The sequence below is a fragment of the Scleropages formosus genome, chromosome 8 (assembly GCF_900964775.1).
Source record: "Scleropages formosus chromosome 8, fSclFor1.1, whole genome shotgun sequence".
Classification (NCBI taxonomy): Eukaryota; Metazoa; Chordata; class Actinopteri; order Osteoglossiformes; family Osteoglossidae; genus Scleropages; species Scleropages formosus.
This window is the reverse complement of record NC_041813.1, coordinates 22,905,624-22,926,210: the sequence shown is the minus strand read 5'-3', so window position 1 is coordinate 22,926,210 and position 20,587 is coordinate 22,905,624. Positions and strand designations below refer to the sequence as shown.

General features: G+C 45.3%; 2 protein-coding genes across 3 annotated transcripts; both read left to right on the top strand.

Moving 5' to 3' along the window:
- The first annotated feature begins 3,651 nt into the window (after positions 1-3,651).
- gpatch3 (G patch domain containing 3) lies at positions 3,652-9,497 on the top strand. The gene is made up of 7 exons (XM_018757001.2): positions 3,652-4,084; positions 4,778-5,220; positions 5,460-5,637; positions 7,211-7,270; positions 7,376-7,497; positions 8,220-8,347; positions 8,602-9,497. The coding sequence occupies exons 1-7, from the start codon at positions 3,652-3,654 to the stop codon at positions 8,786-8,788; spliced, it is 1,551 nt and encodes a 516-aa protein (XP_018612517.2). The 3' UTR covers positions 8,789-9,497.
- Positions 9,498-10,865: 1,368 nt separating this feature from the next.
- gpn2 (GPN-loop GTPase 2) lies at positions 10,866-15,693 on the top strand. 2 transcript variants are annotated; one of them, XM_018757065.2, is made up of 6 exons: positions 10,866-10,953; positions 11,561-12,047; positions 12,972-13,128; positions 13,964-14,124; positions 14,534-14,664; positions 15,037-15,693. In XM_018757065.2, the coding sequence occupies exons 2-6, from the start codon at positions 11,616-11,618 to the stop codon at positions 15,104-15,106; spliced, it is 951 nt and encodes a 316-aa protein (XP_018612581.2). In that variant the 5' UTR covers positions 10,866-10,953; positions 11,561-11,615; the 3' UTR covers positions 15,107-15,693. The 2 variants fall into 2 exon arrangements, with proteins under 2 accessions (XP_018612581.2, XP_018612582.2); XM_018757066.2 differs by having other exon boundaries at positions 10,910-10,959.
- The last annotated feature ends 4,894 nt before the right edge of the window (positions 15,694-20,587 follow it).

Below are 20,587 nucleotides of genomic sequence, written 5' to 3'. Positions count from 1 at the left end.
GGTGGTCCCTTTTTTTTAAGAAGGGGGACCGGAGATTGTGTTCCAGCTATAGGGGGATCACACTCCTTAGCCTCCCTGGGAAAGTCTATGCCAGGGTACTGGAAAGGAGAAACCGACCGATAGTCGAACCTCGGATTCAGGAGGAGCAATGCGGTTTTCGCCCTGGCCGTGGAACACTGGACCAGCTCTATACCCTCACTAGGGTGTTGGAGGGTTCGTGGAAGTTTGCCCAACCAGTCCATATGTGTTTTGTGGACCTGGAGAAGGCATTCGACCGTGTCCCTTGTGGCATCCTGTGGGAGGTCCTTTGGGATTATGGAGTTCGGGGCTCGCTGCTACGAGCTGTTCATTCCCTGTATGACTGGAGCAGGAGCTTGGTTCGCATTGCCAGCAGTAAGTCAGACCTGTTCCCGGTGCATGTTGGACTCCGCCAGGGCTGCCCTTTGTCACCGATTCTGTTCATTATCTTCACGGACGGAATTTCTAGGCGCAGCCAGGGAACGGAGGGTGTCTGTTTTTGTGGCCGCAGGATCTCGTCTCTGCTTTTTGCGGACGATGTGGTCCTGTTGGCTTCATCAAATCAAGACTTGCAGCGTGCACTGGGGAGGTTTGCAGCCGAGTGCGAACCGGCGGGGATGGGAATCAGCACCTCCAAATCCGAGGCCATGGTTCTCAGTCGGAAAAAGGTGGATCGCCCCCTCCGGGTTAGGGGGGAGCCGCTCCCTCAAGTGGAGGAGTTTAAGCATCTCGGGGTCTTGTTCACGAGTGAGGGAAAAATGGAGCGGCAGGTTGACAGACGGATCGGTGCGGCGTCCGCAGTAATGCGGTCATTGTACCGGTCTGTTGTGGTGAAAAGGGAGCTGAGCCGTAAGGCAAAGCTCTCAATTTACCGGTCAATCTACGTTCCTACCCTCACCTATGGTCATGAGCTCTGGATCATGACCAAAAGAATGAAATCGCGGATACAAGCGGCGGAAATGAGTTTCCTCCGCAGAGTGGTTGGGCGCACCCTTAGGGATAGGGTGAGGAGCTCAGTCACCCGGGAGGAGCTCGGAGTAGAGCCACTGCTCCTCCGCATCGAGAGGAGTCAGTTGAGGTGGCTCGGGCATCTGTTCCGGGTGCCTCCTGGACGCCTCCATGGTGAGGTGTTCCGGGCATGTCCCACTGGGAGGAGGCCTCGGGGCAGACCCAGGACACGTTGGAGAGACTACGTCTCCCGGCTGGCCTGGGAATGCCTTGGGGTTTCCCCAGGGGAACTGGAGGAGGTGTGCGGGGAGAGGGAAGTCTGGAGGACTCCGCTCGGACTGCTGCCCCCGCGACCCGGCCCCGGATAGCGGAGGAGGATGGATGGATGGATGGTTTCGCTATTTATTATTACAAGATAAAACTTGATATGGCTCTGTATTGCACCAGCAGAGGAACAGATTTTGCACAAATGTCATTAGGTATTAAGGAAATATACTACATTTTTGGAGGACATTAAAGATCTGTTTTATTAAGACTGCTTGAAAACAATTTTTGTTTTTAAAGCCTTTTTTAAACATTGTTTTCTTCTGTCACATATAAAATCTGTTCTGACAGTGCTGTCAACAAAGATGGTGGAGACATACCTTTTTTTCCAGAATATGTATAATTACTTACTTTTTCATATAAAATAATTGATAACATTAAAATCAAGTTTTTGGATATATTGGATATATAAATGCAGTACAATGTTCATCTTTCCCGCGAACTAGTTTAATCAACACAGATTTTACTAATCTAATCACCAGCAAACTTTTATTTCAGAGGTTATTAAACTTGATCACACTAGTTTTGTCAGGTCTTACCGCAAATGTGGAAAAACTGCACTGTGTATTGAAAAGTGTGGCTGGTTAGGAAGAAGAGGCATCAGGTGGCACAGTGGTTACAGTACTGTTGCCTCTCACCCGAAAGACTCAGGGGTTCGAATCCCACCTGCTGCAGTGCACCTTGTTCGAGATCCTTAACCTGAATTGATCCAGTAAAAATGACTCAGCTGTGTAAATGGGTAAATCACTGCCAGGCACTTTGAAGAAAAATGTCAGATAAATAAATCATAAAAGGAGACCCTGTCATGATCCCTTTATTAGATGAGGAAAAAGGCATTTGATGGGAGAGAAAGCTGGCTTTCTAGAGCTGACACACAATAAAGAGCAGGTAGTCTAAGTGATAGGATTTCACATTTACATGGATTTTTCTCAAGTTTTGGTCCATCGTCCTGTGATGCGCTGAGGGCAGCAAGGGACGGACAGTTTTACTTCTTCTAGAGTAGATAATTGGCTTTTTATGCGAGCAAAGAATTTTGATTTCATACTCACAAGCAAAATACACATTTTTTCACCTAACCTTACATCTGTCAACCTTTAACAAGTATCTGAACGCTCAAAAATGTATTTTAAATAGGCTACAGGTCAGCTTGAGCACTGTAACATATTCATTTTAGAAATGAAACAAGGCACAGAGTCAGTTTCAGTGTCACTCATTTGATAATGTAAAATACAATCAAATGAGTCTAAAATGTCTCCTTTGTACCATTTCAATATTTTAACATAAACACTGTTTTATTCATACTAAAGAAATGAAGTACTGTCCTATAATGACCTACAGCATAAGTAGCCTACTCTCTGCCGAGTTCGGCGATGTCTTGGAAAGCAAATCTTTTGCTCCCAGAAAAGCCGACACATAAAATTTAAAAAGGCATCAAGTACCTGTTCACCTTCTCATGCTCATACATCTTATGTGCAACGATTGGGGTCCAGAAAAAAACCCCACTAGGACAAAACCCCCCACTTTTGAAACGCAAAGTAGGGCAAAATCTTCTTGACTAAATTTAACAAGTGACAAAAGCCCATTTTTTTTTTTTTTTTTTTTGCACTTTAATGCCATTTAATACCATTTTAATTGGAAGAAAAAAATATAAACTAAGTAATTTAATACTTAAGTAATACCAGAAAATATTACAATCCCTCTGTGTTGGTTTATTTCTGAATGGGGTAGGACACAGCATCGGGTGGTAGTAAATGTAACTTAAATGATCCTTAACAGTCAATCATGTTTTTAATATTGCTTTTTTTATTTTTTGAAGATATGATGTTCTTTCAATTATGCTTTTTATAACTGTACAAATAATTTTTTGTTGTACAACAGTGCGCTGTAATAATGCAAGTATGTATGCTACAATGCAATACTTATAATGCCTTCTTATTGCCGTCTCATTATATAATAAATCTAGAATTTTACACTTCAGAGAAGTGTTCATGAATTACAAAAAAAAAAATGAGAAGAATAAAAATCCCCTTAATTATTTGTCCCAGGGGGGTTTTGTCCTTTTTGTGCAAGGTTTGTATGTGCTTCTTTGCGTACGACTCTCTCTAGCTACCACTTCCTGCTCTTGTCTGGGACTAACCGCACACACTGTGCACGACCCGTGAAATGTACCGTCACTCAGAGGAGCTCGGACTAGACCCGCGAGGCCGCGCTGTAAGCAAAAGCTGTACGTCTCCACCGTCTACATTAAGCGTTTGACTGCGCCGCGTCGTCTCTCCTCCTCACCGGGGAGCGGCCGCATGTCTCGCGCTTCCATCAACGACTTCCGCCAGGCTTCCGGCGCATTATTATGACGTACGTGTCATGGCGGACTGCGAGAGAGCTGTGTATTTCGCTGTTAGTAATATTCCCGCAAGGTTCAGGTCCGCGGACTTGAGAAACTATTTTAGCCAGTTTATAGAGGATAAGGGTTTCTTGTGTTTCCATTACCGGCACCGACCGGAGGTGCTCAAGGATCCTGTGGCAGCTGGGGGCACTGACTCCCCGGCGGAGCAGGACCGCTCGGCAGCCGCTGCTGGTGAAAATCATCATGGCGACAATAGTCGGAGCGGGGGCTCCGGACAGAGGGGGGCCAGAGGGAGAGAGAAGACGTGCTGTTGTATCGTCTCTGTCCGGGCCAAGGAAGCCGAGCGCTTTGCGAAAATGTACGGCGGCAATCAGTGGATCGATTCAAAGGGGGACTGGCTCGGCACGAAATGTGTTCTCAAGAGGATCAGAGTGTATGAGCACGACACGGGTACGTACGTACGATACGGCCTCCCTCCGCTTTCCGTCGCTGAGGACACTGACTGACACGCGGCTGAGTGATGACGATGATGTCATGATGGCCTCTCGTACGACAAGTATTGGCGTGTCATGTCATGTCGCACGACGATCTCGTGTTCCGACGGCTGCACGCGCCATGACATGTGACCAGGCCAGCATCACCACCATCTCGTAACACGTCGCAGACAGAGGGTCAATTCAGAATGTTTATGTTTTTATCATTTATTGTTTTATGATTATCGGAGGCGTTCATTCAGCGTGTTGTTTACAGTGTAGCTCGTGATTACAGCTGAGCTTACTGCGCAACTCTTAAAGTGATAGTACACCATGCTTTTCAAAAATAATAAACAAAAACAAGAACCCCTATATACAGCACTCGCTTTCCACACATAAGTAACAATGAATATATTTGTATATATTTCGTGATGCTGTGTTCATACACTGCGGACACTCACCGAACCGAGGGCAAGAAAGAAGAGGCAATTTTTGTGTGAGATATGTCTCTCTGCTGTGGAAATATATTGTACTGTAAAATATATCTGAGCAGTACTTCCTTTGAGACAACTAAACACTACACTACCAGCTGTATTTAAATTTCAGTAGCCATTGCAGGTGTAACTGATGCTTTCACGTCTTTTTTTAAATTTTATTGTGTGTGTTTCAGATGAGGGCGACTTCCCGTACAAGACCAGAGCAGAGCTGAAGAGGCATGTGGCTCTGACGGAGCACTTCACTGAGGGTGACCTCCACAGCCTGCCCGAGATGAACCCACCGGCATTGATGCCAGCCGGTAACGTGGGTACGCCAGTCACCGTGTTTCTGCAGCTGATCCAGGCCTGCCGTCTGCCGCCACGGCTTATCCGAAAGCTGGGCCTCACCTTCCCTAAGACCGGCTCGCACCGTCGCTATGGCAACGTGCCCTTCCAGTACCAGGACACATGCACAGTCCATCCTGAGGAGGAGAGTGTGTACACAGCTGGTGGCGTGGAGATTTCCGGACCGGGCAGGATCGCCCCTCCACCCTTACGTCCCCAGGACCCTGGTCTTCCACCACCAGTTGACAAAACTTTGCCAGAAGCAGAAGAGTCTCAGTCAGACACAGATGATGTAGGTGCATTTACTGAAAGTGGTTTTCACAAGTATTGTACTTGCTCTCTGGTGTCGTTTTTAGAAGAGCAGAGGATCGAAAAGATCGAGGTTCTCTAAACTTGACAGAATTAAGAACTTCTTAAAAATTTGGGCTTAAAAAGAATACTTTTTTTTTTCTCCTACAAGCCAAAAATATTAACATTGACAAAAGAGCCATGTTGAACCACATGTGCTGGTCCTCCCTGCCTCTCTTTCAGGATGACGACCGGTGTGAGGAGTGGGAGCGGCACGAGGCCTTGCACGAGGATGTGACGAGCCAGGAGCGCTCCAAGGAACGGCTCTACGAGGAGGAGATTGAACTCAAGTGGGAGAAAGGTGGATCCGGGCTCGTCTTTTACACGGACGCCCAGTACTGGCAGGAGGAGGAGGAGGGAGGTATGTCAGGGGTCTGGGGGTGATGAGGACCTACAAACTTTGGAACAAGTAAACAATGTACTGTAGACAGCAACATGTTAGTGGCAGCTCATCAGCTCTTTAAGTCTTGTAATATTTTGTCCAGCTAAATGAGTAACGTGGGGGCGCGGTGACACAGCGGGCTTGGCCAGCTCTCGCTCTCTGGGGGGTCTGGGGCTCGAGTCTAGGCTGCGGTTCGCCGCGACCGCGCTCGGGACACGCGGTTTCAGACTGTATGTGTCTTTGTGTAATGAGTAACAGGAAATTTCCAACCAACCTAGATGGTATTGAAGTGGTTCCTTCCCTGGACCACAGTTTATTTTGTATGTACAATAATACACAGGGAAAGATGTTCAACCCCTCGTGCCAGAATCAAGGGGGGCTGGACACAAACCAACCACACCACAGTATTCCATCCCTCCCAAAACCCCACCAAACAGTTCCCTTCACAAGAAAAATCAGCCCACATCATGGGCAAACACCATCCTCCTCGCCGGGAGCCACCGTGAGCACTTCGTTGGGGTTGTCAGGTGGGCACCTTCCTTCGTTGATGTTTTATTGAATTGAGCCCACGACACCTCCAGAAGGCTCAACGGCGAGATCTGGCATCCCAGACCCACCCCCCTCCATGCCCACTGTGCAATCCCAGCGACTCCACCCACAAAAAAAAAAAAAAGAAAACCCCAACCATACATCAACCACCAACAACCAACCAACACACCACATCAGCATATGGAGGTGACAACAAAACTCAAACCATTGATGTTCGCATAGGCGAGTACTCCCCGCTCAAGTGTGCTTCCCCCAAACACCCTGATGCCTCCTCATCCACAACCACTGACTGGATCTTTCTGCTACTTCTGACAAGCTTTTAATGGCTGCTCTTAACGACCGACCCCTAAAACCAAACTCCAACAGTAGCGACGTGGTTGATTTTGCAACAAACCCTCTAGTACCGATCTCCACCGGTCTAATAACGCACTGCCAGCCTCGCTCCCTCACCTCACCAGCCAACTCAGTGTACTTCAATTTCTTCCTCTCAAAGGCATCTTCCAATGAGTCTTGGAAGGGTATCGTTAATTCAATGAAGTACACTATCCGTGCGCCCTCGGAGTACAGCACAATATCGGGTCTCAACGCCGTGATTGCAATGCACTGTGGCATCTGCAGCTGTTTTCCTACGTCCGCTACCAACTTCCAATGTATATAGTATATATTTTACTCAAAAGAGTCCTTTATAGCTCAGTCACTGTTTCTGCTATTGGATATTCACAGAGGAGGTCTCCTGTTGCAGAGTCAGTGCAAGGCTACTGCATGAGTTTTCCATGTGATGATTACTGCTCACTCTAAAGTACTCCTTTTCAGTGCTATGCAGGATACTTGGACTAATAATTCACTACACTGCTCACAAAGATGATATACTGCAACATTTTTGTAAACTGCAGATAAAAAATTCACCTGATGTATAATTGGGTTTAAACTTTAGATATTAATTGTTGTCGCTTTTTTGTCATATCACTATCCTCTTACCTGACGTTTTTCTCTTTTTGGCCAGATTTTGATGAGCAAACGGCAGATGACTGGGATGTAGATATGAGTGTGTACTATGAAAAAGGTACTGTATGTATTTATTTCTTCACTGTTCTCATATTTGAATAGTAGTGGTTTCTGCTAAGATTATGTTTTGTTGCTTAGCTGAATGATGTCTTATTGTCTACAGATGGTGGTGACATGGATGCCCGTGACTACGTGCGCATGCGCTATGAAAGCCGGCAGAGGGAGGGGCTGGAAAGGGAGTCTGATGCACAGCAACCAATTGGTAGCTTTGAGAAATTCACAAAGGTGAGAGAACCAACCAGTCTCTGGGAACTGCTTATCAGGGCTCATTGTGAGTGAGACAATATATTTTTATATTTTTTTTGTCTTAAATTAAAAAGCCATAGTTACTGTTGTTACTTTTGGAGACACAAAGTTTCCCTTCTGTCAAATCAGCAGTGACTGTAGGAAAGCAAAAAGAGCCTTTTATTCTGAGCAAATCGGTAGAGTTTTTTGCACAAGAGCATATTTTCTTAGTTTCTTTGTTCCATGACAGTTTACTTAAACATCTTGGAATTCATCATTATTACAAACATGACTCCAAGTCTCAAGGGAGGTTGACTTTTGTCAGATGCTACATACTTATATCAGGATGCTACAGACCAGGGGGGTGGACAACCTGATTTTTTTTTTTCCCCTGCTCATTATGCATCATATTGTAATACTATGTTTTAGATTATTTTCTGCATTTTATTAATGGAAAAGCAGTGAAAAAAATAGTTTTTGTTTTAATGCCGAATATAAATAGACAAAATGATTTTACAATGTACACTCTGATAACACCCACCCTTCTTTCTAATTTTTAAATGAAATGACCATTTGTGGCTATTGGACAATGGATTGCCCACCGCTGTTCTAAAGAATGTCACAAGAAAAATGGAACGGAGAAGATAATGCAGTGAGGTATAAGGAAACAAACAGTATGTGTTGGTTGTTCAGATGTATGATGTGCAATTGTGGTGCTTCAGGGGGTGGGCAGGCGGCTGATGGAGCAGCAGGGCTGGAAGGATGGACAGGGGTTGGGATCCAGCCAGCCAGGCATGGCAGAGGCCTTAGAGGGAGAAGGACAGCATCCTAACTGTAAAAGAGGTTTTGGGTAAGTTTTAGTATTCCTACCACCTCCTTCTTGACCAAGATTTTACCCTAAAATGTATCCTGCATTAGGTGTTGGAATTTAAGCTTTCGGTTGCAAGTTAAATGAACGGCATTAAGAAATATACATAATTACAAGCTTCCTGTAAGATTGTCTGGAAAGGTGGATGAACTGCCATCAGTAGCTGTGAAGTGGTTTTGATGGTTCGTTGGCGGTTTGAGTATAGATTACCCTAAATTTTACTCCACATGCTCCAGGTACCATGGCGAGAAGCTGAGCTCATTCATTCCAGCCAAGAAGTCGTGCCCAGACTTCCTCATCTCCACGGTGTATGACCAGCCCAGGAAAATTGACCAAGGAGACACGCTCCTCCGACGGCAGCCTAACACTAGCATGAAATACAGAGAGTGGCAGGCAGAGAGCAGCACTAAACTGAAAAGGTGACACCCCAGAGGAAGTTTGACATGTACTGGATATGGTCTTAGGCAAAAAAACTCGACATCACTTCAGCCAGCACCTTGAGCAGTGTTTGGGCCACTGTGTTCAGCCCAGAAAACAAATGAAGTGTTGGGACTTGCAAATGTTGTTACTCAACTATTTTTGTCGTTTGATACATGACAACATCTTACACAATAGTGCAACCTGCTGCATCATCTATTCATTAGGAAACGGGAAAGAGACACTGGTGGAGAACTCTGTTGCTTTCCCAGGTGGTTCTCGCATTATAATTGACAGTTATTGATGTCCTTTTTTGACTCTTGGTCCAGACCACTGTCTGTACTGGCTACGCTGCACAATCTGCTGCTCGCTCCTATGAAGAAGCCAAATCTTCCCTTCACCTATATTTGGAAGCGAGACACAGGTTGTAGCAGCACCCGTCTGCGTTGTGCCAAATTGCCTACTCAGCTCCATCAATTCCACACCATCAAATGTGGCCAGAGTGGAGTTGCAGAGGTCTCCTTTTCAGTACAGGCAAAACTTTATCTCTTCTGAAAAGACTGCTGTCTTGAGATGTTGTTTGTTTGTATCAGGCAGATAAATCTGTTTGTAGAACTGGGTTCATTTACCTTGGATTTACATGAGAGTTGATGACTGTATTTACTGTGGATTTACTGATTTTGTATTTTACAGAATCACAAGGCTTGTTTATTGCTAGGAGAAAAGCCATATAATTCTTAATTTATTTTCTATATTTTTGTTGTGAATATAGTAAGATGATACAAAATGTTTTTTATATTCAAATGTGTGGTTATGGATATTGTGATTTAAAGTGTTTTACTGCTATATATTGGTTCATTTACATAAAACCATAAAGTATTTTTACACTAAAAAGAAAAAAATGTCTTGTTACAAGAAATTATTCATGATACATATAATTTACCTTATATTTTCACATTATAGATCACAATTAGCATAATTCTCTCCTATTTCTGTCTTGGCGGTGGGTTATACAGATAACCACCAACATGACAAAAATGATACCGCAAGCCACCGGAACGATGTTGGGTCACCTCAGCATCACTTCTAGCTGAGATCTAGTAGAAATAAATAAGCTGATGCCCAGTTCCAAAAGGTTGTTCCCTTCTCCTCACATCAGTAAGAGCTAAGCAAGTGAAATAAACAGACTGAGTTAAAAAGAAGCTGGAAAAAGCTGCTGAGCTGGAATAGCCCTGGTCTATGTGGTGCATCAAGCAGAGAATCAATTTTCAGAGCTGCTGCTGAAGATGTGCCATGTGCTGCTTTTGTTCTCATGACATTTACATTTATTTAGCAGACGCTTTTTTCTGCGGCGACTTCCAACGAACTGTATGTAGTGTTATCAGCCCACACACCTTATTCACCGTGGTGACTTAACACTGCTAGATGGACTACTTGCACTGGGTCACTCATCCATACATCAGTGAAGTTACTGGATTGTTCGAACTGATTTCACTGCCCAATTCAAAGAAAAAACATACATCCCGTTTCGTCATAGATCATGTTTTATACATCCCGTCATGTTTAAAAGCTGTTGTTTTTCTCATTTTAGTTCTGCCGAATGTCTTTTACATTTATTCAGGTGACACTTTTCTCAAAAGCAACTTAGTGACCCAGCCATTGAGGCCTACACGGCAGGGTGATGTTACTGTACCAATTTCGGGTAAGTACATGGATCAAGGGTACAACAGCAGGTGGTGGGAATCGAGCCCGGGTCATTCAAGTACAAGCTGACAGCTCTAATCGCTACAACTCCTGCTTCCCTTCTTTGCTGATGAGTTGTGTTCTTGCGAAAGTGGAAACATACTGTAAAGATTGTATTACTTTGTGTTGTGTTTCCTTCAGTAAAACTTATTTCAGGGAGAAAGCAGTCTACTTAACTATCAACGGTTAAATTCCTAAGGAGTTCATTGATTTAAATGACGTTCAGTAGTAATTAAGTTTTCACTATTTTTTTTTTTGGAAACGTTGAAATATGTGACACATCTACTGGTGCGCAACGGTATCATTTCAAAGTCGGGTAGGAAGCGAAGTTCGCGGCTTTGTTTCCGTCAGGATGATCTACTGCAGGACACTGACTTCCGCTTGGGTCAGAACGCTGTGCGCTAAGCGTGTATTTATCTACCCATTAAGTAAGTGTAAGTTTTCCTCTTTAGAAATTATTTTAAAACGTTTCTATGATGCAAAAACAAATGTCATCCAGTGTAGTTATTACGACTGTATGATATATTTGACTAAAGTCTAATATAATAGACTGAATGTAGAGAGAGTTGTTCCGTTACTTTCGACGTAGTTTTTGCATGAGTCCAAAACCAAGTGAAGTGAAGTAAGTGCAAAACACATGGTAGATGCAGTAACATAAGTGAAATAATGACACGAGTACAATGACTGATGAAATTAAATCACTCTTTTTAGCTCTTCTTGTGACCACGCTCATTCGTTGATCTTGATGTATGATTATCATCATCATGATCATGATTCATGATCAATATTGTTGTTACAAGTTTAGCTGACATGATCATGATGTTTCTCCAAAGTAATGTACAGTGTGGAGCTACAATACAGTGATTTACCCATACATAAGCTCTGTACAGCTGGGTTATTTTTACTTGGTCCGTTCAGGGTCGGTATCTTTTTTTCAAAGCTGGAGCAGGATTTGCATAGAAACTGGGTCTTCTGACTGTGAGCCTTTAACCACTTTTACTTGCCCCCCCCCCCATCATGTTTCTCTTCCTCTAGTTTTTCCAGATGTTCCTGTGATGCAAATGACCCCCGACCCTTTGGTGTTCCCAACATGTCCACGCCGTTGACACCAGCCCCCCACCGGCAGCCTTCTTGGCATTTTGGCCAGGTGGTCATTGGCCCCCCGGGGTCTGGGAAGACCACCTACTGCCAGGCTATGCAGGAGTTTCTGGAGAAGCTGGGCCGCAAAGTGGTGGTGGTGAACTTGGACCCGGCCAACGAGGGACTGCCATGTGCCTGTGCCGTGGATGTTGCCGAGTTGGTGACCCTGGACGATGTGATGGAGGGTCTGAAGCTGGGGCCCAATGGAGGCCTCCTCTACTGCATGGAATACCTCGAGACCAACCTGGACTGGCTAGAGGAGAAGCTGCGCCCACATTGCAACTGCTACTTCCTCTTTGACTGCCCGGGGCAGGTGGAGCTCTACACGCACCAGAGTTCTGTCAAAAACATCTTTGCCAAGCTGGTGAAATGGAACTTCAGGGTGAGTTGCCAAGTTGTGATGTGTTGTATGAGAGATGATGTGCACCTGCGATGCCTCATTGCATCATGGAAGGTGGTGCTGATAAATGTGCCATCTGACTTCCCTTGTTGCTGAAGGCAGTTGTTTCATGCAGGTACGTACCCTGAATTGATACAGTAAAATTTACTCAGCTGCATGTGAGTGTCTCAGTTGCTTTGGAAAAAGCATTGGCTGAACAAATAAATGAAATTTCCATGATATATCATTATGGAGTCGAATGGTAGGTCTCTTTCACGGTACACTCCTTCAGTTTCATCTTTGAAAAACTTGAGATTAGGTTCTCATGGAGCTGAGAGGAAAACAAATGAATTCCTTGATTAAGGTTTTGTCAATATTTGTTTGTCTTCTGCGGTGGATGTGTCAATGCCCACTTAATGTGCAGGGCCACAGTAGCCTGGACATCATTCTGGAAGCTTTGTGCATCAGGCAGGGTACATACTGAATGGGACACCAGTTCATTGCAAAACACATGCACATTTTGGGTTATTTAGAGTAAGCATTTCGCCTGAAATGCATCCCATTGGATTGTGGGAGAAGACCTATGACCACATCTGGAGAAAGTGCAAATTGCACACAGATTGAGCCTGATTAGAACCTATATCCAGTCACGCATCCCAGAAATTGTGAAGCACCAGATGTACCCACTGAGCCACTGTTCCCATGCACTAACCTTAGACTTTCAAGAGTTTAAAAAAATACATATAACAACCAAGAATTTGATTGAAATTACTTGTTTTAAGTTGTGTAACAGTTAGAGTATCTCTTATTACTAAAGTACCAAACTTTGAAGGATATAGTAAGTATCTATGGGAGTGATATATGTTGTATGGCCCAATGGGATGAACTCCAGTTCTGCCTTGGTGCTGACGACAGTCTGTTCCCCAGCTGACCGCTGTGCACCTGGTTGACTCCCACTACTGCACCGACCCGGCCAAGTTCATCTCGGTGCTCTGCACGTCCCTCTCCACCATGCTGCACGTTGAGCTGCCACACATCAACGTTCTCTCCAAGGTGGACCTCATCGAGCAGTATGGCAAGCTGGGTGAGACTTCGTACTACATGCCTCCCTCAGCAGAGGGGCTTAGCAAGGGCTTGGGGCCCACAAACACCTGACACAAGCTGTTAAAATGGAGTAAGATGAATTCTCTTAAGTTCGGGGGCATAATACTGCCATCAGTCAATGTGGTAGTGGATAAACACAGGTAAGCTTTGCTGCTTTGCAAAGAGAATAGATCAGAATAATTTTCAGTTTCTGTTAAAACTAAATGCTTGTGAAAGGATTTTTTTTTTTCCCCTCATTCCTTAATTGAAATGAAAGGTACGTCTTCTCAGCAATGCATTTGAAACATTTTAGAACCGGTTTGTTTCCTTTTCCCTAATTAATTCAGTGGTATTTAGTGTACCTAAATGTTCCCACTGTAAAGAATGTATTGACCCAAGGGATGAATTTTCCACTGGTAAGAAAAATATTTAATCTACATAGTAATTTATGTGAATACTGGACTCCTCTTTGGATGGTGGACTTTGTAGACATGGGTAGTTGATCATGTTTAATATTAAATATTGCAGTTTTTGTCCTTGTGTTATGTATGTCAACGTACTTGTCGCTGTTCGTTTTTATGCTTTATACCATGTTTGTTGTTGTGACCCAGTGTTGATGCTGTTGCAAATACGAGAGAAAACGGAAAACTAGTTAGAGAAGGCTGAACGCCTTTGCAGATTACAATCCACCAGGACTCTTTGACCCGAAAACGTTCACTCTTTGGCTGAACAAAGCACTTTCTGTGGGACAGCAACAGGGGATACTGTGGCATTTGTCTTCGGTTGGCTGTTAAAATAGGGAAGAACTGCTCCCATGATTTCTCTCGTTCTGCCAGCCTTCAACCTAGACTTTTACACGGAAGTGCTGGACCTGTCGTACCTCCTGGAGCACCTGGCAGCAGACCCCTTCTTCAAGAAATTCCTGCGGCTGAATGAGAAGCTGGCCGAGGTGATCCAGGACTACAGCTTGGTGTCTTTCTTACCGCTCAATGTGCAGGTGAGCTCCCTCCCTCCTTCAGCATCGCTGTTCTCTTGCTCTAACCTAGTTTGTTTATTTAGGTTTTTGCTGACTAAGCCTTTTTTTTTTAAATATTTTTTTGTACCAGTTAGCCAGTGTAGTGTTCTGTTTTTGTTTTTTTTCTTAGATGCACCCATTTAGATGGATAGATCAACAAAGAGACACACAGACAGATACACACATAATTAATTAATCCTGAAGGAAATTGCCTTAGTACAAATTTATGGTAAAAATTACATTTTATGTGAGAATTAAACCTTAAACTTTTCATGCAGACATTGTTTTGAAAGTAATGTGTAATATAGTTTAAAGTAACATACCCAGCAATGGGCGTGTTTCTTTTCAATCCATGATCTTTAATGTTGTCACTTGTCTTCCCCTGGGACAGGACAAGAACAGCATGATGCAGGTGATGAAGGCCGTGGACAAGGCCAATGGCTACTGCTTCGGAGACCTTGAGGAGAGAAATCTGCAGGCTTTAATGTCTACAGTCGTGGGCCCCGACTTCCACTTTGACATGTATCCTTCTCCAATTTCCGTCTCCTCCTCTGCTGCCAGCGAGGGCACCCTGATAGTTCCCCTTCTTTTCCTCAGAAGTCGCACACTCAGCGCAGCAAAGTAAATGGGCGTCACACCTCTGTTCCGGACCCAAGCAAGTAGCCATATTCTGTATGAGAACTGTTTCAGAATCAGTGAGAACAGGCCATTGCAACATTGGGCATCTCAAGAGAGGCAAGTGCCGTCATCAAGTGTGAGGTTGCACTTTTCCACTCCAGGACGGTATAAAGGCTATAATATACACTCTCCCGCTCTATAAGTGTACCGCTGTGAAAACAGTTTTAGTGCATTAATGACATTAACTCCTGCTGTTTCTCTTAACCTCGACTTCAGCACTCTGGGAGTCCAGGAAAAGTATGCCCCAGGCAGCAAGACCTTTGAGGAGGAGGTTATGGACCTGTAGATAACGATACAGGAAGCAGCTGAGCGCTGATTTCATCTTGGGCTTCTTATGCGGTGAAAAGGAGGAGATCTGAGTACACGAGGGAGGGTCGGCTGATGGCGGAGTGGAAAAGGACAGGAACGCAGCTGTCCCCTCGCCAGGCGGTCTCAATATTTGCATCAACTTAAGGATGAGTGAGCTGTACTTGCAGGAGCTTTTTCATGATCTGTAGGAAAAAAGCCAAGCAAGTGTCACTCAGCGGAGTGTAACCCCTCTGCATTCCTTCAAGGGCCAGTAAGTCTTGTCGTGCAGAGGAGTATCATCTGATGCTACCATTTCTTTCTGAGCAGAGCATTGCACTGTCACATGAACAGTGTGCTTTAGGTGTAGAGGCATGTGGTGTTTCTACATTTTCACAATTTAAAACTTTTTTTAAAGAATTCCCAATAGATATTTATTTACATAAAACATGTCGTTAGTCGCAGTGAAATTTAAACAGCTCAGTGATGCAGGCAAACGCCATACTGCCTGAATGCAGAGCTTTGAATCAAGGCAGACATAAAACTCCATTGATGGGGTTGTGTTAAATAAAATAATAAAGTGTGTAAGACAACAAATTATGGTGAGTGGTCAAATTTCCTTATTTGCACATTTGAATGGTCTCATCATGTTGAAGTTTGTAATTAACTTTGAAACATTGCTCCAATCATATTTTTATGGTTAACAGGGACCTTGAAGTTAGCACCTTTATCTCGTGACATGCTGGTGAGTCTGCGAGAAACTCCCGTGTGCGAAAATTCTGGCAAAGTTTTGATGAACTGAGAAGGGATGGAGGTTCGCACGTGATTTCTTTCCTGTGGCATTATGCGTGAGGTGTGGCACAGCGAGTAGCGTTGCAGTTTCACAGTGCCAGGGTGGTGCGAGAGGCCATCGGTTCAATTCCTGCTCAGCCTGTGTGTCTGTGTGGGTTTTCTCCAGGTACTCTGGTTTCCTCTCACAATCCAAAGGCATGCTGTTCAGGTTCACCCATAGTGTGTGAGTGACAGAGAGAGTGTGGGTGTGTTCCACTGATGTATGCATGAGTGACCCATTGTAAGTAGTGTATCTAGCAGGGTAAGTCACCTGGTGAATATGTAGTGTTATCAGCCCACACACCTTGGAGTTCACTGGAAGTTGCTTTGGATAAAAGTGTCTGCTAAATAAATGTAAATGTACGCAAACACTGAGAATTTAAATTCGTGTCCCAGTTCTGTTTCTAGAAATAACATTAGCCAAAAATGTGTTCTGTGGATCCCTAATAGCTGCAAAACCACTGCTATTCCTCCCTTTGTGTCACTTTGTTATAAAAAGGTACCATTATTTATATTACTACTTCTGGGGTGGCTGTTTATCATGTTATATAAACTCATTCAGCGTAGCTCCCAGTGCTTTGCTGTACTGAGCTCCTCAGCATTTCACTGCTCTCGGACTGAAATTTCCCCAAGCGCTGTATGGGCAGCACGGTGGCACAGCGAGTAGCGCTGCTGTCTCACAGCGCCGGGGTGGTGCGAGAGGACTCCAGTCTGCGTGAAGCTGTGGGTTTCCTCTGGGTGCTCTGGTTTCCTCCCACAGTCCAGACATGATGTTCAGGTTCACTTATATTTTGTGTGAGATAATGTGTTCCCTCGATGTATGGATGAGTGACCCTTTGTAAGTAGTGTATCTAGCAGTGTAAATTACCATGGTGAATAAGGTGTGTGGATTGATAACACTAGAGAGAGCTCATGGGAAGTTGCTTTGGAGAAAAGCCTCTGCTAAATAAATAAATGTAAGTTAACCACAAGGTGGCGCTCTCAGCTCTGACATGTCGGTGTAGAATTGAAGCTTAGCAGAGGCAGAGCCACTGTCCCTGTGAGCTGATTGGGAACCAGAATAATTCTTTGTGCAGCAATATTCATTACCGTATATCTTACTAGCGCAGGTCAATCTGCCTTGAGGTGTCTGAGGGCACCTTTGATAGTCATTTGACTGACTGAACTCCTCTTTTTTTGAATAAAGAAATTCCCTTCAGTTGCACTAATATTTATGTGCTGAAATTGTGCACAGCCATAGCAGGGTACAGCTGAGCTAATTTTGCCACAAACACAGGCAAGGCATTGAGGAGCCCTGTGTTGAGTAGAGCCCATCTTTCACACTCCAACCACAAAAGAGAAGGGGCACAATAAAGTAGTATAACCTACAGCGGTGTAATCATGGCCACTTCAAAGCATCTGCCCTCTCACAACGACCCCATGTCTGGCGGTTGTGAACATGACAGGAGTCATTGCTGCTACAATCAAATCTCAGAAGTTGCTGCAAACACAAGTTCGGAATACTACCGTTCAGTTTTTTTCTATTTAAGATAAAACATGTCTATTTACTTCGCAGGCGCTTTTCTCCAAAGTGACGTACGTCTCGCAACAATCCAAAGAGTGCATTACATTACCAGAAGAGATTTGGATGCAGACGTGCAATACAGTAAATTTGTCGCGTACTGCCATGTGAACCGGTATACATCACAAGAGTAGCTACATAAAGGCTTTTCCAGTATTGAACAAAAACATGTTTATCATGCACTTACGAGATTGGGGCGAAAGAGTTTGGAAGAGGTGAGTTTTGAGACCCTTCTTAAACGTAGAGAGAGATTGAGCAATTGCGAGTGAGAGGGTGAGATCATTCCACCACATCTGAGCCAGAACCAAAACCTTTGTGCTTTTGATTTGGGACTTCTTGAGCGTGGGACTGCCAAGAAGGCAAAGGTGGAGGAGAACGGCAGTCTGGTTGGGCTCAGTGTAGCGGATGATCGGGTCTCGCAGATATTTGGGAGCTGTTCCCTTTATGCTTTTGTAGGCCGTAAACCAGAGTCTCGAACATGATCCGGGCAGCTACGGGAAGCCAGTGCAGAGAGACAAGTCATACAACTGAGTAACCAAAAGTGCATTCAGAGGTGCAGAGTTTTACATGCAGTCATGATTGTCAAAATACAGTTGGTCTTGTGTCATTTTTTTGAAGGCACACGTTACACCGGTTGATACGTATAGAATGGAGTCTGATAGGAAGTACAAAGATGATCCTGAGAGGTGGCGTGGTGAATATTTTCGAAGCTGCCCGATAATCGGAAGTGAAACGGGTCTGAGAAAGATGCGTTTTGGATGTCGATAGGGATTCAGCAGCTCGGAGGAACGGAGGGAGCTCATATCAACGCATCAGATCCTCTGTGTTTTGTCTTGTGCTATTTTGGCCTTGATGTAGCCAGTTGTGGTTATTTCATCGGTAAGAATGATGGAGTAGCTCCACTATTATGCCGGTTTTCTGTTAGTGATGGATTTCAGTCAGGGGTACATGATTCGCATGAGTAATGTGAGACCATGCTGTAGCATGCAGCCTTATTGATGGAAATATCCCAGGATGAGTAAAAGCCACGGGGTTGTGGATACTGGCCAAACAGTTTTGTTTGCGCTTCATCAATGTAAACAAGCAGGAAGCGAAGACTGCGGTGCTGCGGTCAGCCTGAGGTGGGGCTCTGGTCAGCACATGCCCTCAGTGCCAAGCAATGTCTCACCAGGGTTCGAGAATTCCTCTCTTAATGAAGACTCGCGGAGATCAGAGGCTGGGACGAAAGGGCTGCGCTGGGCAAACACCCCCCATCCCCCGCCCCAGCGCCCCTACAGCTGCCGTGGATGCCACCTGACCGGTGTCAGCGAGGACCACGACAACACACACCTAAATCCCTTCTGGCTAAATCATTGGCACAGCTGCAGCGGTGTTTACTGGTACGGGGCGCTCGGGTCATCTGTCATCAGCATTTTCGGTTGTCTTTCTTACTGTTCACCGTCACATTTATGAAATCATTTTGCAAATGCACTTTCTCCAGTTTAGCGGGCCAACCACTGGGGAGCGAGGGAGCTCGGGCCCCCTCTTTGGTTCCCCTAGTCTTTGAGGGAAACCTGGTTGACTCCGTTTGGATGGTTTATGAAGTCGCTCCGGAGCCAGAAGGCAGTGCTTTGTTTGCAGGGCTTTAACACGATATGAGCGTATGAATTAATGAGCAGGACATACAGGAGGCTGGGACAGCCCCGTGAACCAAAGCTGGAATTTCGTGCCCGTGCAGATTTAGCTCGGAGCCATAATTGTTTCCGAAGGTCCCTCCGCTCAGTACCGGCTTGGAAGGGCGAGTACTCGGTTATTCCACGTTCTATATTCGTACTTAATTCAAAAGTGACTTGTGGAAACGTTTTCACGTTGAGTGTTTTTCTGTCGGTCCGTGTCGGAAAAGCCTCATCCGCCGTCACTCGGTGTTGGAAAGTATGAAAGAGCGCGAGGGGGCGAACGCTTGTCGTAGGAGCCGTGCGCGTCAGTCAGCGGTGCCTCCAGCTGAACCGTGTCTCGGACGGGGTTCCGTTTCCCCGTCCAGCCCTTCGAAGTGGCGACCGCGCGCCGAGCACGTGACGGCAGCGCTTCCCTAAAACGTATTTGAAGGGCATCTAAAGTGCCGATCGGGCCAAGCGCCTTCCGCGGCCTTAATTAAAGAGGGTAAATAGCGACAGCGGGCCGGGAGGGGCCCGTCGTCCGCACTGTGTGCTCAGCCCCGCCTCTGCATGCGCGGGTGAATTTACTGTGGTAAAACGAGCCCTCGGTTTAAAGTCACCCCTGCCGTTCCTATTTCCTGACTTAAGGCCTCGGCAAAGATGAGCGGGTGCGTTACGCTTTCGCCGGGGCCCTCGGCACGCGTGAGCTGCGGCGAATCAAACGCGCACAAAGACGGCAGCGGAGTGTGTCTCGGGCGCCTCCGCACACGCACTTCGGGCCTCGCGTACGCAGCTCCTTTCCGAAGCGTTGAGCCTCCGGAATGTTGCCTCCCTCCAAATGGATATTTCTCATCTGTAGCTGCTCTGGATCTTCTGAATAATTCATGACTTAACCAAAGTGAATATTCAAGACCTAAAACCAGGGATTTGTCACGTGTCTGTTTTCTAAGGCGGCCGCTCAAACTGCGGCTCCGCTCCGTAGACCCGCAGCTCTGAGATTCCCCCACGTCGCGGAAGTCGTCTTTTTTCCCAGTGAGACGGATCCGCTTCGGCGGGGTTGTCTTCATCGGTGTACCAAGTATGGTAAAAATTAGCTGAAGCCTTGTGAAACCCCAGGCATTACTGGATTTGCCTCTGGGATTAATAAAGTCTCACCTCCACTCATTCATTCATTCATTCATTCCTTTGACACGTGGCTCGCCGTGGTCAGTCATCCCAAAGCAGGCTTTGCTTGGAATGCCCATGGGATCACTGGGATATGCTGAGTATTGGTTACAGATTAATTTTTCTGCCACCCAAGTATGAAATATGTTTTATTAGTAACTCTGGGTTTATGTAGCACATTTATACTTATTTATTCAGCTCCTGCTTTTCTCCAAAAGCGGCTTAGTGTTACATTCCTTACAATGATTTATTGCTCGGTAATTTTTACTCTATCGCTTTGGGGTGAGCAACT

Coding starts and splice junctions, on each gene's coding strand:
- gpatch3 (XM_018757001.2), top strand. CDS start 3,652: ATGGCGGACTGCGAGAGAGCTGTGTATTTCGCTGTTAGTAATATTCCC. Junction 5,221..5,459: donor CTCAGTCAGACACAGATGAT/GTAGGTGCATTT, acceptor CCTCTCTTTCAG/GATGACGACCGGTGTGAGGA. Junction 7,498..8,219: donor GCTTTGAGAAATTCACAAAG/GTGAGAGAACCA, acceptor GTGGTGCTTCAG/GGGGTGGGCAGGCGGCTGAT.
- gpn2 (XM_018757065.2), top strand. CDS start 11,616: ATGTCCACGCCGTTGACACCAGCCCCCCACCGGCAGCCTTCTTGGCAT. Junction 12,048..12,971: donor TGGTGAAATGGAACTTCAGG/GTGAGTTGCCAA, acceptor TCTGTTCCCCAG/CTGACCGCTGTGCACCTGGT. Junction 13,129..13,963: donor CGAGCAGTATGGCAAGCTGG/GTGAGACTTCGT, acceptor TCGTTCTGCCAG/CCTTCAACCTAGACTTTTAC.